The following is a 14,559-nucleotide window of genomic DNA, read 5'->3' on the forward strand; positions in this document are numbered from 1 at the left end:
AGCATCCAAGTTAACATGTTTGTTTCTGTGAGGCAACATAACGCTAATGTTAAGGCAATGAACCTAGGCCTACCTCTAGGTCAGCTGATGTTTATGCTGAATTCAAAAGCACATTGTGTTCGCTTTTACCGCTTTTTGGAGAACGCCTGTCCATATCCTTAAATTCATTTCCATGGGAGGCTATGATGAAGGTCAAACCATAGGCTAACTTACTCCTTTGCTAGCTGTTACTGCCAGCAAGCATTTGCCAACTGTGGTAACCTACTTCAACAGGTGGTGTTTACACAGCGATTGTGTCATCTGTCCACCACCACTGCAGTAGGCCTACTGTACATTTACTAACTGAAACATTGGTGCTGAGAACAATTTCATAATTTAGCTTAGTGAGATGATCAATCAGCTTTAATTCATGCCAAAAGTTTTCACATGTTTTTTATGCTAGTTATGCTGATTTTGGAATTTTCGAATTTTGGAGCAGGGTTGTAATTTATGCTATGCTTTGAGATGACCCATGCTTTTGTTCCCATCATGGGTGTGTTTCTGAGCATGCACAATACAGTATATCAGTCTCTTATAATTCATTGTTGATTGTCTGCAACAAAGAAGTATGACTGAAAAATCATGATTGTTGAGGGGGGTGGATCTGGGATGCCAGACACCCCTGTAGAGCCTTCTGAATGTGGGCCTAATTCATCAAAACTATGATGATTGGGGCAGCCGTGGCCTACTGGTAAGCACTTCGGACTTGTAACCGGAGGGTTGCCGGTTCAAACCCCGACCAGTAGGCATGGCTGAAGTGCCCTTGGGCAAGGCACCTAACCCCTCACTGCTCCCCGAGCGCCGCTGTTGTAATGCAGGCAGCTCACTGCGCCGGGATTAGTGTGTGCTTCACCTCACTGTGTGTACACTGTGTGCTGAGTGTGTTACACTAATTCACGGATTGGGATAAATGCAACCAGAGACCAAATGAGACCAAATTTCCCTCCCGGGATCAAAAGAGTATATATACTTAATATATATATATATGAAGGAAAGGTACCTGCTTATTAACTCCAGTGAAATGTTCTCGAAGGCTGTTTTGTTATTGATTTTGTTTTTGATGGCAAATTGGATCGATTGTTAATTGGCCGCTGTGGGAAATCCCCTACTATATTTCACTATGAATTTAACACCTCTTCTGTGTATATCTGAAAAATATTAGCATTGATGCAACGTATTCTGCCTACTCTCAGTAGGCCTACATGCCTCAACCTGTATAACACAATGACGTTGAAGTGACATGTATATTTAATGTAAACTTGTGGTTTTCTTGTCCCTGCTCTGCCCAACTTCCTAGCTCTGTTTTGCTCTGTTACCAATGCAAAGTCTATATGTGGAGGCAAAGGCATTGGAAGGACACTACCATCTATAATCTTATCTACCATATTTCTTTACTTTGCATCCAAGCAATGCCTTTTTATAAAGGCGGAGACTGCTACTAAGCCTTATCCTAATCCTAATTAGCCTATAATGAAAGCAGTTGGAACTCCATTTCAGCATTCAAAGAACCATAAAACAAGTCAGATATTGTTGAATGCAACATTGTAACTTCTTTACAATGAGCAGCATGTTATCCAAAAATTATATCTTACAGACAAGGTTTGATATAATTTATGAAAGTAAAAAGTTCAAATAACATTCTAGTTATTGAAACCATTCAAATTGCTGTGATAAATGCAATCTTCACTCATTGACTGCTTTTTCAAACAACCCAAAATGCATGGATGCCTGCCAGGCATACTGAGATTCTTTAGTCCCAGAAAATCATTGTGGCTTTTGTCCGCCATGGTTGTCAGCCTCCCTCATCCCTTACCACCTCTCCAAGTATGGACTACAATGGAATGCTTGCACTGAATCTGAGCTCAATCCATATATTTGCAGGGAATTTACACACAATCACTGCAAGGCATTTTAGGAGCCTGGCCAGGGATCTCTTCTCAAATATGCTTCTCCTGCAATAGCATACCTCCTGCTTACTGGAACCTCCCTTTGTGAAGCTTTTCATTCCTACTAGGCCAATGTTTTGTAGTTAATTAAAGAACACACATTTGTAATGGCAGGTTTTACTTTCTTTTTTTTTTTTAAACACAGGTGAAAACATTTAAGTAATGTAATATTTGTGTTTTTGCCTGAGCTATTTTTGGGCAAAAAACTAATGCTACTTTTTTGAACATATGTCTCAGTAATTTTGTCTGAACACTAATTTGCTAAGAACAAAAGCAAAGCAAACAAAAGCCACATTTTCCATTGTTTGTTAAGAAAGCCAAGGATGCCCAGATTTATGATACACCACAAAACTTGGCACCTTGCAGCAGATTGTGCTCCTGTGCAAACCAAGGCTAAACCAGGCAAGTCCATGGATGATTCATAGGCAACCTTAATTTAATGAGTAGAATGCCTCAGCATCAACATTAATTAAAATACACAAGAGTCCTTTGATTCAATTTCTGTGTGTGTGTGTGTGTGTGTGTGTCTCTGTGTACACGTGAACCAGTGTGTGATTGAGAGCATAGAGAATATGGAACACCAGAGAGGGGATGGAGGAAGCGATGGCAAACCAAAATGAGCCCCCTTGGGGGTGTACTCTTGAACACAGTTAGGGGTTCAGAAATAGCAACAACACCAGAGAACCTCATGGTTCCCGTGTCCTCTGGTGAACCATTGTGTATATTGTGTTGGGGCTCCATTCCGATCAGGCCGGGGTCTGTTCCTTTTGTGTTTCACTGTGTTTGGTCTGCCTCCTGCAACACCTGCTTTTCGCACGGCAGCCAGTTTTGCATCCAAAAGGCCTGTCTTTTTCACAGGCTCCACACTGTACTAGATTCCAACCGACATTTGGCCCCGCATCCCCTTGGCAGGGACTGAGGTCCCATCTTCCCCCAGGCTGGCCTGCACAGGAGCTGCATAAATGGCATCCTGAAAAGGGACCAAGCCAAAGTCAACAGTGGCATCCGCCTCATCCCAGCTCCATCTCAGCTGAAGCTGCGCAGTGGGAAGCATATTTAACACCAAACGGAGAGGCAAAATTGTAACGCTGGTGATAGTGTCGCCAGCATGCTCTCTGACCAGTTTTGTTTTGTTTGCTGTAACAATGATTCCAGTGTTAATGTTTTGCTGACGCGGTTGCTGTGCTCGGGCGACATTAAACCATTAACATGCAAGGCTGGCTACTTGACCTTTCCTCGGTGGTTCTGCTTGTCCTTTCTCATTTAACATGTGGTGTGTGAAGTGCCTGGAGGTACACTGAGGATTACTTGTGAATAATGAATCATACTTAGCAACCACACTCCCTCCGTCATGTCTCTTGTCACCTAAGACTGAGACCACTGCACACAACAGTTCTGTGTGAGCCTTGAGCCTTATTTTTAATTTTTCAGGGTTTTTTCTCCAGTTTCATTTGATGCCGAATTATGTAGACAGCCACTCAATTTTCATTACCCTTTTCTCAAATGAGGCCCCGAACACAGCCTTCTGAAATTCAATTTTTTAGTGTAGAGAACATAAATAAACAAACATTGTTTGATTTTCACTGAGAGAAAAGATGAGTACCATTATCCAATCTTTCTTACATGAGGAGAGCATTGGGCCTCGACAGATCCTTCATTCCTTGGACATTCATATTAATCTAAGCGTGAACAGCTATTGTCTTGGCTTGCATTATTTTCCATCTATTATCATACCCTTGGGGGCAGCACAGCATCATCCATCCACAAGCATTGCCTTGTGAGCCACACATCAAGCTGTGGCACCAGATTTGAGCATTAAGCTGAAAGCGTCCATTTTGATGAAATAAGAAGACGCATACGCTTTACTTCTGACTTAGCTTCTCTATCTGAAACCACGTGCATGTGAAATATCTTCATAATCCACAATGTAATGTGCACAGATGTTAGAAGTCATAAATTGCCACAATTATGTCTGAAAGACGGCAGTTTTTCTTAGTTCAGATTCATTGTTCGGTACAGCTTCCTTCGGTATGCGGTCATTAAAAAAGTGTTTACAGGGACAGATGGTGTTCAATAACGTTTGATTTCAGCACATTTATTGCAGGCAGCAGGTCTCATTTTTATCCTGATAGATAAATGTAGCTTCAATTTGTGAACTGTAAGGGTGTTTATTTGTTGAAAACACACAGACATGAACAGAAACACATTCCCACACACACACACACTCCCTCTCACAGTCCAAATTCCCTCTACTGTGACATCTTCATCAAAGTTATAAATTATGTTGTGTATTTCTCCCGAGCTGATTTATGTGAGGAGTGAGAGTGGGATTCGCGCATCGGAGCGTTTAGGAAGCTGTGCACGGCAAGTGTCCTTATTACTCTCCTCTGCCCGAAACTAGAGCACTCAGCAACCTGCAGCGAGAAGCTCAAACACTCATCAATCTCCCCCAAGCATGTCCTTGCCTGCCATTTGTTTACTTCCCCCCAGCTCATCCTGCACCGGGCGCAGGAGGCTTCACCTGACTGCTGAGAGAGGGGATAGTGCTCGGAGGGCCAGAGCCCATAACTGCTCATGGCCAGTCAGCTGATGGTGACCACAGTCTGTGTGGATGGATGAAATTTGGAAATTCACCATGAAGCCAAAATAGTGACCATTTGAAGGTCACATCACACTAATGACAAGTCCCCAAAAAAGGAATTACATTGCTGGGGAGACTTAAATAGCCTACTTTGTTTTCTTGGGGAAGGAGGGAGGGGGGTTTAACATAATATAACATGGAAAATGCCACTCATTCACAACTGCCATTCATTCATATGTTTCTACATATCTGTTCTTCCTTCAGTGGAGTTGAAGTTCAATCTGGACCAGTACGTTAACAAGCGTTACCCAGGCCTAGTGAAGATTGTGAGAAACACGAAGCGTGAGGGCCTGATTCGCGCCAGGATCCAGGGATGGAACGCTGCCACCGCGCCCGTTGTGGGCTTCTTCGACGCACACGTGGAATTCAACACTGTTTGGTGAGTCGAGGGTCATACTCATTTAACCTGGTATTGACTGTGATTGCAGAGAGCGGTGTGGTAGGGCGACCTTGTTCTGACTGTGTTAAACAAAAATGAAGCTACTCCCCTGACAGAGAGAGCTGCAGCCCGTTTCATTGCCTGCCAACTGTAAATATATATAGATTGAGCGGAAGGGTTGAACGCATGCATCGCATGTGAGAATCAGAGCATGCTGTAGCAGGCTGTGTGTACTTATTCGTTCTGTCTTGTACGATTTGGGTTAACAGCTTTCTTTCTTTGTTTTAAGGGTATAAAATAAGGGTAGCATGACTTATTAAACTGAATGTCATGTTACATTCTCAATGAAATCATTTGCCGTTTTAACACACTTGGTACTCTGGGGTGCAACCAAGATACAGATGGTTTGGATTTACTGGATTTACATCTGAAAGCGGGGAAGTGCATATGGAAACTATGAATTTGAGATGTTGATTGACCTAACTTTTTCCAAATTTGTGTATTTCAGTTTGCAGAAATTAACAAATCAGGAATATTCGTGGAAAGTTATTTAGAGCATGTAGAGCACATGTGGAAATATTTTCCATTTTTAATACTACACCAAATTGTTAAACTACATTTAACGACCAACTATTAGCAGCTGAATTTCTTTTCTGAACTCCAATGGTCGGAATAAAACATTGCAAATTCAATCACAAACTGGAGGGGCAATCTGACAGTCTGAGAGTTTTGTGAGAATGTTAATTAAATAGCTGTGGGATATTGCGGTGATGGAATTCTAATGTGCTGATAAGCTAATTGAATACTGGGCTAAGAGTTTAGTGGAGTGTCAGGAAACTCAATAAAAGAAATTCCCTATGTTCTCAACCTCACTCTGACTTTAAATACAAGTCACTTTTTCACTTTAGCCTACTTGTTTGTTTACCAGCTGTTGATCAATGTCAGTGCCAATTTCATATGAGTACTGTACGTCCCACATAGAAAAAGCTACAGAAGTTACTGAACTTTGCAGTGGTGCTGCGGCCGGGGGAGGGTGGCCTAGTTTGTAAAAAAAGGTCTGATGTAATTAATAATACATGAATTGGATCTATCTTCGTTTGCTGGTGGGAATTCAGTCGGCCCTGATTCCCCACTTCGCTCTCTGTCTCTCTCTCTGTGTGCCACCCTTTGGACTTACAATGAGACTAAATCAGCCAAGCCCACCTGTTTATGCGCGGCAATGGAGAGGGTTTGCCATCACCTGTAGTGTCTCGTCTCCGTGACGATGACTGATGTCCTGGAGTCTTCCTCATCTGTTTCGCAATCTGCTTGTCTTCAAATATGGATGTCCTCTCCTCCCACTTGTGACCCTTTGAATTTCCATTTCAGACGTTCCCCTCGCTACGTCATGTAGTGGTTTCTTTTGCGCGCGCGTGTGTGTGTGTGTGTGTGTGTATGTGTGTGTGAGGCTTTCCTCCTGCCTCTGGATGATACATTTTACATAAGTAAGCTTTTGTGTGCCTGCAGAAGAACAGATGTGTTCTCTGATTGCATCAACCACATGTGCACACCAGCAGGGTGCCTTGCTCAAGAGCTCCTTGGATTACATAATATTCATACTTTGTATGTACTGTATGTATGTGTATTTTGTGTGTGTGTGTGTGTGTGTGTGTGTGTTTGCACTGTATACATGCATATTCCTCTGCAACCATGCTCCTTTACAGACAAATGCAGTGCATGTTTAATTTACCCTTTGCTGTGAATATCATAATCGGAAACCATTTGTCTCATGAATACATCCAGGTAAATTTCCGACTCTCACTCTCTCACCAGTATAGTTGTGGTCAAAATGAATCCAAGACAACTGGTGTGAGACTTCAGCTTTATTCACAACGCCGGGAGCATGTTACCCACATGAAATGTCAAAATAACAAGCCCATTGAAAAGGCAGGTGCTGGACAAAAAGTGCTAGGCTATAAAATGAAAAGAGGGTGGAATGTCTGCACACTTGCTCCCATCAGCCTCCTAATTTATTATTTCATTCTACTTTCTTTTTATTTTTAATCCTGCCTGCCTCCCTTTTTTTTACCCTACAATGTTCAGTGTTTGAGTACATGATAAAGTGCTCTACAAATAAAAAAGCAATCAGAGTGCAGGTTTTGTGCTGTTTGAGGGACCCTTAGGTCAGGTTGATCCCTGTATGAGGCCCCCCATGAAAAAAGGCGATGCATTAGTGAGGCACCCTGTGTCTGTGATGAACAGTGGATGGAAGGATGTACGAGGGGCACCTGTTTGTGTGAAGTGCATGAAAAGTTTTACAGAATGCCAGCACTATGGTTGAGTAGGTGCCCTGACTACCATACCAACATCCATTGAGGCAAATCTTAAAAAATATAAAAAATATTATTATTACTATTGCTAAAGTATACATTTTTAATTTATGTTAAAATAAGAGCAGTTAAAACTGTCCGGTCAAATTTGACCGCAAACAGTACATTAAGGGGGGTAGCAACGAACAGTGTTTAAAGGTCAATGACTATTCACCAGTGTTACGTTTCGAGCTTACGCTCTTTATCAGACTTGAATATCAGACAGACTGTCGCCATATTTAAACAAGAACAAAAGGTCACATGACCAACTCCACCAATAGGCTTGATCCATAAATATATAGATTTACAAAAACATATACATATACACATAATATCTACAAAATGCATGTACTTATAGAAAAACATTTATATAGTATACATACACGTACAGTATACACAATGTCACCTAAAGGGTTAAATGAAGACTTCAGTATTAGGCCCTTTCTGTAACTGACCTGACTGTGTGATGGTGTGTCATGACTCGACTATGTGAACTGCTATCTGGATATGGTTGTATACTTGTATTTTACAAATGTGAATGTAGTCTCCTTCATATAATTGTATGATGAGTAACCTGTAGACTGAATAGACGCCAATATAATGTTTACTTATAATTATGATGGCCTAATGCGGCCTGATATATATATATATATATATATATATATATATATATATATATATATATATATATATATATATATATATATATATATATATATATATATATAAATGTTTTTCTATAAGTACATGCATTTTGTAGATATTATCTGTATATATATATATTTTTTGTAAATCTATGTATTTATGGCTCAAGCTGGTGGGATTGGTCATGTGACCTTTTGTACTTGTTTAAATATGGCGACAGTCTGTCTGATATTCAACTCTGATGAAGAGCGTAAGCTCGAAACGTAACACTGGTCATTAAAAAATCCTAATGGAGCAAGTGTGCGGACATTCCACCCTCAAAGTAACAAGCCCACTCATCTGTGGGTGAAGCCAACTCTTATACCCTTAACACACACCCACGGAAAATCACAAGTTGTCAACCACCAGTGATCATTTAACCATCTGTTTTTTTTAACAGAGATAAGAAATGTTTACAACCCCTCATCCTGAGGGTCACCATCAGTTTGATGACACAGGGGTTATCTTAGCACTCCTAAGTCAAAACATTCTTACAGAGGGGTTTCAGATGACACAGGGGTCAGAGTCAGAGGATGGTAACCAGATTTCACTATATATGTAAGGTATACTAAACATTCAATGAGAGACATATAAAAATTATCCCACATAGTCAATATGTAATTAATACACAGCGAAGAAAAACGGAACCAAGCCTTAACAGTTATAGATTCAACCCCTACTACAGATATATGTGCATGCCTTAAGAAATACATCCCATTTATCATATAACGGTAATACAGCCAGCACTTCCGGTGATAAGTGAGATGGATAGAGCCTCATATGGAGTGACCTTGTTACAGCTACTGGAGCAGAGAAGCCTTACCTGTTTTACAGCACAATAGTTGCACTCCTAGAGTTCGCACACAAGAGCAGAATGTTCTTTCACTGTCACAGTTGAGTGCAGTTGCAAGTAAACATTCGATTCAAGCACATGATGTAGCAGCGCTTTTACAAGTTTGGCCACCCATTCCAATTTTAATGCAGCTGCTTCACTCTGAGTGTTACGAGTGGTGTACTATTGATCATGAAGCCTCCACCATCTATAAGCAGGTAATCCATTCACTAACAACGTCTGCATTGAAACACCTGAGGATTTTTTTCTTTCACTTAATCCTTGTTTAATCTTTTCTTTATTGACTTGATTGACCAGGAGCTGAAGAGCTCGAGTTAATACTTCTATTACCTTCTATATCAGTTAATGCGTGCTTATTTTTCCCTCTGACAGTCCCATTACAAGCCAGGAAACAAAATCATCCATCCTATAGCAAACTATTCCCCAGGCTAATTTATCAGTCACAGCCATGGCCTATTCTCAACCAAACGCATACAGTTAATGAACAAACATATAATGAGGTTCTAATGAGCCATCCGTACATCTCGAATTGAAGCTTCACAGGGGCGCTCCAGAGGAAAGGATATTATTTATTTATTTATTTTTTCTTTTTTTGTGAATGATACACTGTTGCAAACTCAGGTTAGTCGTGATTAATGGATCCTCGGTGCTCGGAGAGGCACACAGGAGAGATAAGGCAGCAGAGTGTGGAGTGTAATGAAATGCACATTTCCAGATAGAGAGAGGGTTGCCTTTCTACCTTATAATAACTTCCCAACCCTATATCATCAGTGTGCAGGGTAAGAACCAGAGGGCCAACAACTTTTGCAACAAATCGAGGTATGTATACATTATAGGCATATAGACTACAGTATATATACCGTATATGTTTAAACACGTTTTTTCATTTATTATTATCATTAGCAGTAGTAGTTACTATTGGTAGTAGTAGTATTTTTTTGTTTGTTTTTTAGATAGACCCCTGTAGATACAAAAGTGTACACACAGTGCTCAAAGCTAATATCTGAATGATATGGTGGCCTTTACCAGATCAGAAAGTTCTTTTAGGTCTTTATCAGGATGTGGTTTCCTGACTCCTGTGGTCATATGCATCTATTATTCCTTTTTAATATGTTTTATATATGCAGTAACTAGTCCATATGGACTGTATGCACTGATACACATGTCCCTTTGCTGTTTTTTGCCACTGTCAGCAATTCCTTAGTAAACAGCATACTAATGAAGAATCAGATGATTTTGCTGTATAAAAGCACCCAACCATGTAAAGATTGGATATGCAATACAGAGTACAAAAAAAACCTCTATGCTGAAATAGAGGCACGGTAAAGGTCTATGCCTAGAGAAATAATGTTCCTTCAGGAGAGCCCTAAGCCTTCAATTTAAAGTATTAGACAGATGTTGAAACATTACAGTGCTAGGATAACAGGAAATGGCTTCAGGAGGAGAGTACTCTCAGAACTGCATACACAGGTAATATTCCAGTTAGGAGCCACCAAAGCTCAAATGATGGCACTTGTTTGAAACCCATCTAACTGTAAAACCGTTACCAGTTGTGTTCTTAATTCTTGTTTGATTTCCTTCATAATCACGTCAGCTTTATTTCAGATGTTATTCTTTTCTTTAATTTGTGGAGTTCCCAAGGGAAATAAATGAAAGTGAGCCATAATTGTCTAATAAACTCATGTATGGGATGAACTTTGTGGAATTTCACTGGCCTTTTAGATATCTAATCTTACAGAGCACTTTTTCAGTCACAGAGACAATTCAAAAAGGACATGTAAAGTCAAGCATATGAAGCTGAAGATCACAGTTTATTAATTCTGTTGTATAAAATGGTGCTTTGATGGTAGTCCTTTGCTTTTACAGGTCCATATGGGCATGGAGATGCCTTCATGATTGAAGTTTTAGTCTAGCTTTCAGCTGAATCTGAACATTTTGACCCACTTACATTAGGCAGAGAGTCCTCATAAAAAATATCACTGGTGATATTCAGACTTATTTACTTCATGAAAAGAGTCTGGTGACTCACAATTGGGATATGTTTCCAAGTCTAGCATTGTGACGGGTGTATACTTTGCGTTTGCTTTGAAATCATTGTTCCAGCCTAACCAATCACGTTGATCAGGGGTTCCTAACATGGCCATGGTATATCCAGACACCAATATTAGCTGGCATCAATGCATACTCTACTCTGTCCAGATAATGTTGAAATGTAAAAAGCTTGACAACTGTGAGGGCTGCAGATGGGTGGGAAAAGCAGTGACTAGCCACACCAGTAGTTTTTGTATGGTTCTCATCTTCTCTGTTTGATGTCCTTATGTGTTGTGAGCTTCAAAAAGCACAGGTCAAATATGAATTCATTCAGAACAACAAAACATTACATCATAGCTATCTGGAACTATCCAGAAGATAGAATCCAGGATCTACCCTTTGATCTGGATCTGCTCCAGAATTAAATCGTTTCTCTCTTGACTCATGCCACAACCCTCCACCAAGTTTCATGAATATTGGTATATTTTGTGTACGGTAATCCTGCTGACAAACTGTAAAAAAAAAACATAAACCTCACTGGCAGAAGTGGCAGTTCAGCAGCAACACCGGTTCAAATCCGGGTCACAGTACAAATTGTTGGATTGAAATTGCATACAAATAAGACTTGACGGATGAATCAGGATCACCAATAAACTGATTTATTGTAGATGGTAAAGGAGCAGATACAAAGAAAAAGTCTCAAACAGGCAGTCTGCAGAATCTAACAGGCTGTTTCTTACTGTAGCTGCTGAATGAAGCAGGCTGACCAGGGCAGCAGAGGTGCGAGTCCAGTCGCTCCTTGGATGCTTCTCAAAGGAGCTCTCATACAGAATCAAGTAATTCTGTCATGGGACAAATGGTCCTAATTGCATCAAAATGGACACAGCCATATTTGGGGGTGGTCAACATAATGAATAGATAGGGCATCTTAAGAGACAGAATACTGGAGCATAATGATATGGTGATACAGTACATGGTGTATAAGTATAAGTATACTCTTTTGATCCAGTGAGGGAAATTTGGTCTCTGCATTTATCCCAATCTGTGAATTAGTGAAACACACTCAGCACACAGTGTACACACAGTGAAGTGAAGCACACACTAATCCGGCAGTGAGCTGCCTGCATCAACAGCGGGGGAGGGAGCAGTGAGGGGTTAGGTGCCTTGCTCAAGGGCACTTCAGCCGTGCCTACTGGTCGGGGTTTCAAACCGGCAACCCTCCAGTTACAAGTCCTAAGCGCTAACCAGTAGGCCACAACTGCCCCTAGTGTACCTCTGCTTGCACATATAGTAACATAAGGAGAGAGAGGCATGTTTTCTTTGTGTCTGGGGCACCTTAATCCATAAATATACACAACATTATTTGGTGTCTATCAGGCTGGGGCTGCATGTATGGTCTGAATTAGTGAGACTAACCCCCTTGTATATGGTTCCACATATTTTAGCTGCAAGTGAGATACATCTGAATTGTACTATACATAAACCTCCAATCAATGTTTTGTACTGTAGATGCTGTTTTTACTGTCTTGTAAATTATTTGTTTGCATTTTTTTTTTTATTATTTGTTGAGACTGAGCTCTTGTTGTGACACTGAGTTTGATCGTAAAAAAGTGCTTCATTTGTTTTTTCGTACTCTCTGCCCATTTGATCACTTGATTCTCAGAGGAGCCAAGTGTTTCTCTCGCAAGGACAGAACGAGACAGTAGAGTCTTTTGAAGGTTAGAAACTAGAGAAAACATCTCTTTGCTTGCTTTGAATCACAGTTTCATCATTAAAGCGAAAAAACAAATATGAAGCATATGAATATCATGTCTGTGTTGTCTAATTATCTAGTGGTTAATTTGTAAAAGTTGTTCTCTTAGCCAAATTAATCACAGATCATCAGACATTTTTGGCAGAGATTCAAACTTGGTCTCCTGTTGGACTCATTAAAAAATAAAAGGAGGCAAAGGCTTTTGAGGGGAAATACCACCGCGTCACTCCAAAAGACTAAACAGACAAGTTCAAACAACCCAAACAAGCACATGGGTATTCTGCCTTGGGAGGGTTCTAGTTTTTATTCCCATGTCTGGACCGAGGGTTACAGCCGAGTTTCACTGGAATCCATTCGTAGAGTGAAAGTGTTTCATTCACAGAGCATAAAAATTGTTTTTAGAACACTGGTCTATTTTTTTTGAATGTGCACTCAAGTCTGGTGTAGCTAGTTCCATTGATTATAGTGGGAGCTAACGTTGCAGGCGCCCGCTGTAGTCGCCTGTTTGGACGAGTGGCTTCTGTTTCTTTACTACCTTTTTTTTTAGTAAATATGCCTTTATCTGCGGTGTACTGTCTAAGTATACTTATCGTGGGAGTGTTACTGAATGGTTTGAGAGCATACACGCTACTTGTGAAGGCAAAGTGCGCTTAAGGAGCTTATGTACTCACCACTGTAGCGCCTTCACTGTATATTAAGTGGGTGGGCTTTCAATGCACTGCCCTATGAATCGCCAGGTTTAAACCAGATATAGAGCAGCAGCCTGGAATAGTCATATGCAATGGTGAATGATGATAAATATCGAAAAAGGAGCAGAGAAATAAGTATATCGTGGTGGTTGTGACAGGCGTGATCTTGGATCAAAAACATTTGATTGAAGGCAATTCTGAAAAGATTCTTGAAATGTAGTAATATAAAATGGCTTAGGCATGTCAAATACACTGGGCTGAGTGAAGCAGAGCTCACCCTAGATCCAGGTTAGCGCTATTTTCATAACTTGGCATTACACCGGTCTTACGGAATTAACTTGATGAATATTTCTGATCATTTGGCATCCACAGTTGTGGGTCTATAAATTGGACTTAAATGAAATACTGATGGGCTAAAAATGCCTTTGGCTGCCTTTGGCTGGCTTTGGCTGGCTTTGGCAGCAGTCACTGAATTTGTATGTCTTTCCAAATGACCTTCACAATCAGAGAGAAATATGGGGCCAAAGCCGTATTGATTGAATCCTGCTGTTAGTGCTGAGAGTTGGCCTGTGTTAATCATTATGACCTGCTGCCGCGTGGCCTTGTGGTCTCTTGAACTCCACCAGTGTGGTGCCCATGCACATGCTGCTCATCCTCCCTGGAGAGATGGAGAAGTGTCATAAAACCCCATGCTCCATATAGTCATCCACGCAGAGGATTACCAGTGAAAAGCCTGGCTAGTATAGACTACATGCCTTATCACAATAGTGAAATCTGTGGCCTATAGTATATCTATATCAGTGTAATACATTTGCATGATGTACATAAAAGATGTGTTCAGCATTAAAGCCTCCCCTTGCTCATGTGTCATCTTGACATATAATATTACATGGTAAAAATGTATTCAGTATAAATGGCATGAGGACACCTTCAGATATTAACAGTACCTTTCTGTGAAATCAAATTACCACTTTGTTTTACTGCTGTCTCTGTCTGTTCTCTCCCTCTTCCTGACAAATCCATTTTCAGTTTAATCTAAAGCTTTTTAGTTTTGTATTGGGGTAGGCGGAGGAACCACAGAATGAAGAATAGCCTTGATATTTTCAGTAATATGAACAACAGGGAGCTCCAGTAGAAGAACTAGTTATTGGCATTACTCATTTGTGTGTGTGTGTGTGTGTGTGTGTGTGTGTGTG

The 14,559-nt window shown here is 40.6% G+C and overlaps 1 protein-coding gene across 1 annotated transcript in view; it reads left to right on the top strand.

The window, feature by feature from the left end:
* The window catches only part of galnt9 (polypeptide N-acetylgalactosaminyltransferase 9), a 64,775-nt gene that overhangs the window by 23,598 nt on the left and 26,618 nt on the right, over positions 1 to 14,559 (top strand). Inside the window, exon 5 of the mRNA XM_048244021.1 lies at positions 4,831 to 5,005. Within this exon, the coding sequence (XP_048099978.1) occupies positions 4,831 to 5,005 (175 nt within the window). The remainder of the gene's footprint in view (positions 1 to 4,830; positions 5,006 to 14,559) is intronic.

Source organism: Alosa alosa, chromosome 5 (genome assembly GCF_017589495.1).
Source record: "Alosa alosa isolate M-15738 ecotype Scorff River chromosome 5, AALO_Geno_1.1, whole genome shotgun sequence".
In the NCBI taxonomy this organism is placed as follows: Eukaryota; Metazoa; Chordata; class Actinopteri; order Clupeiformes; family Clupeidae; genus Alosa; species Alosa alosa.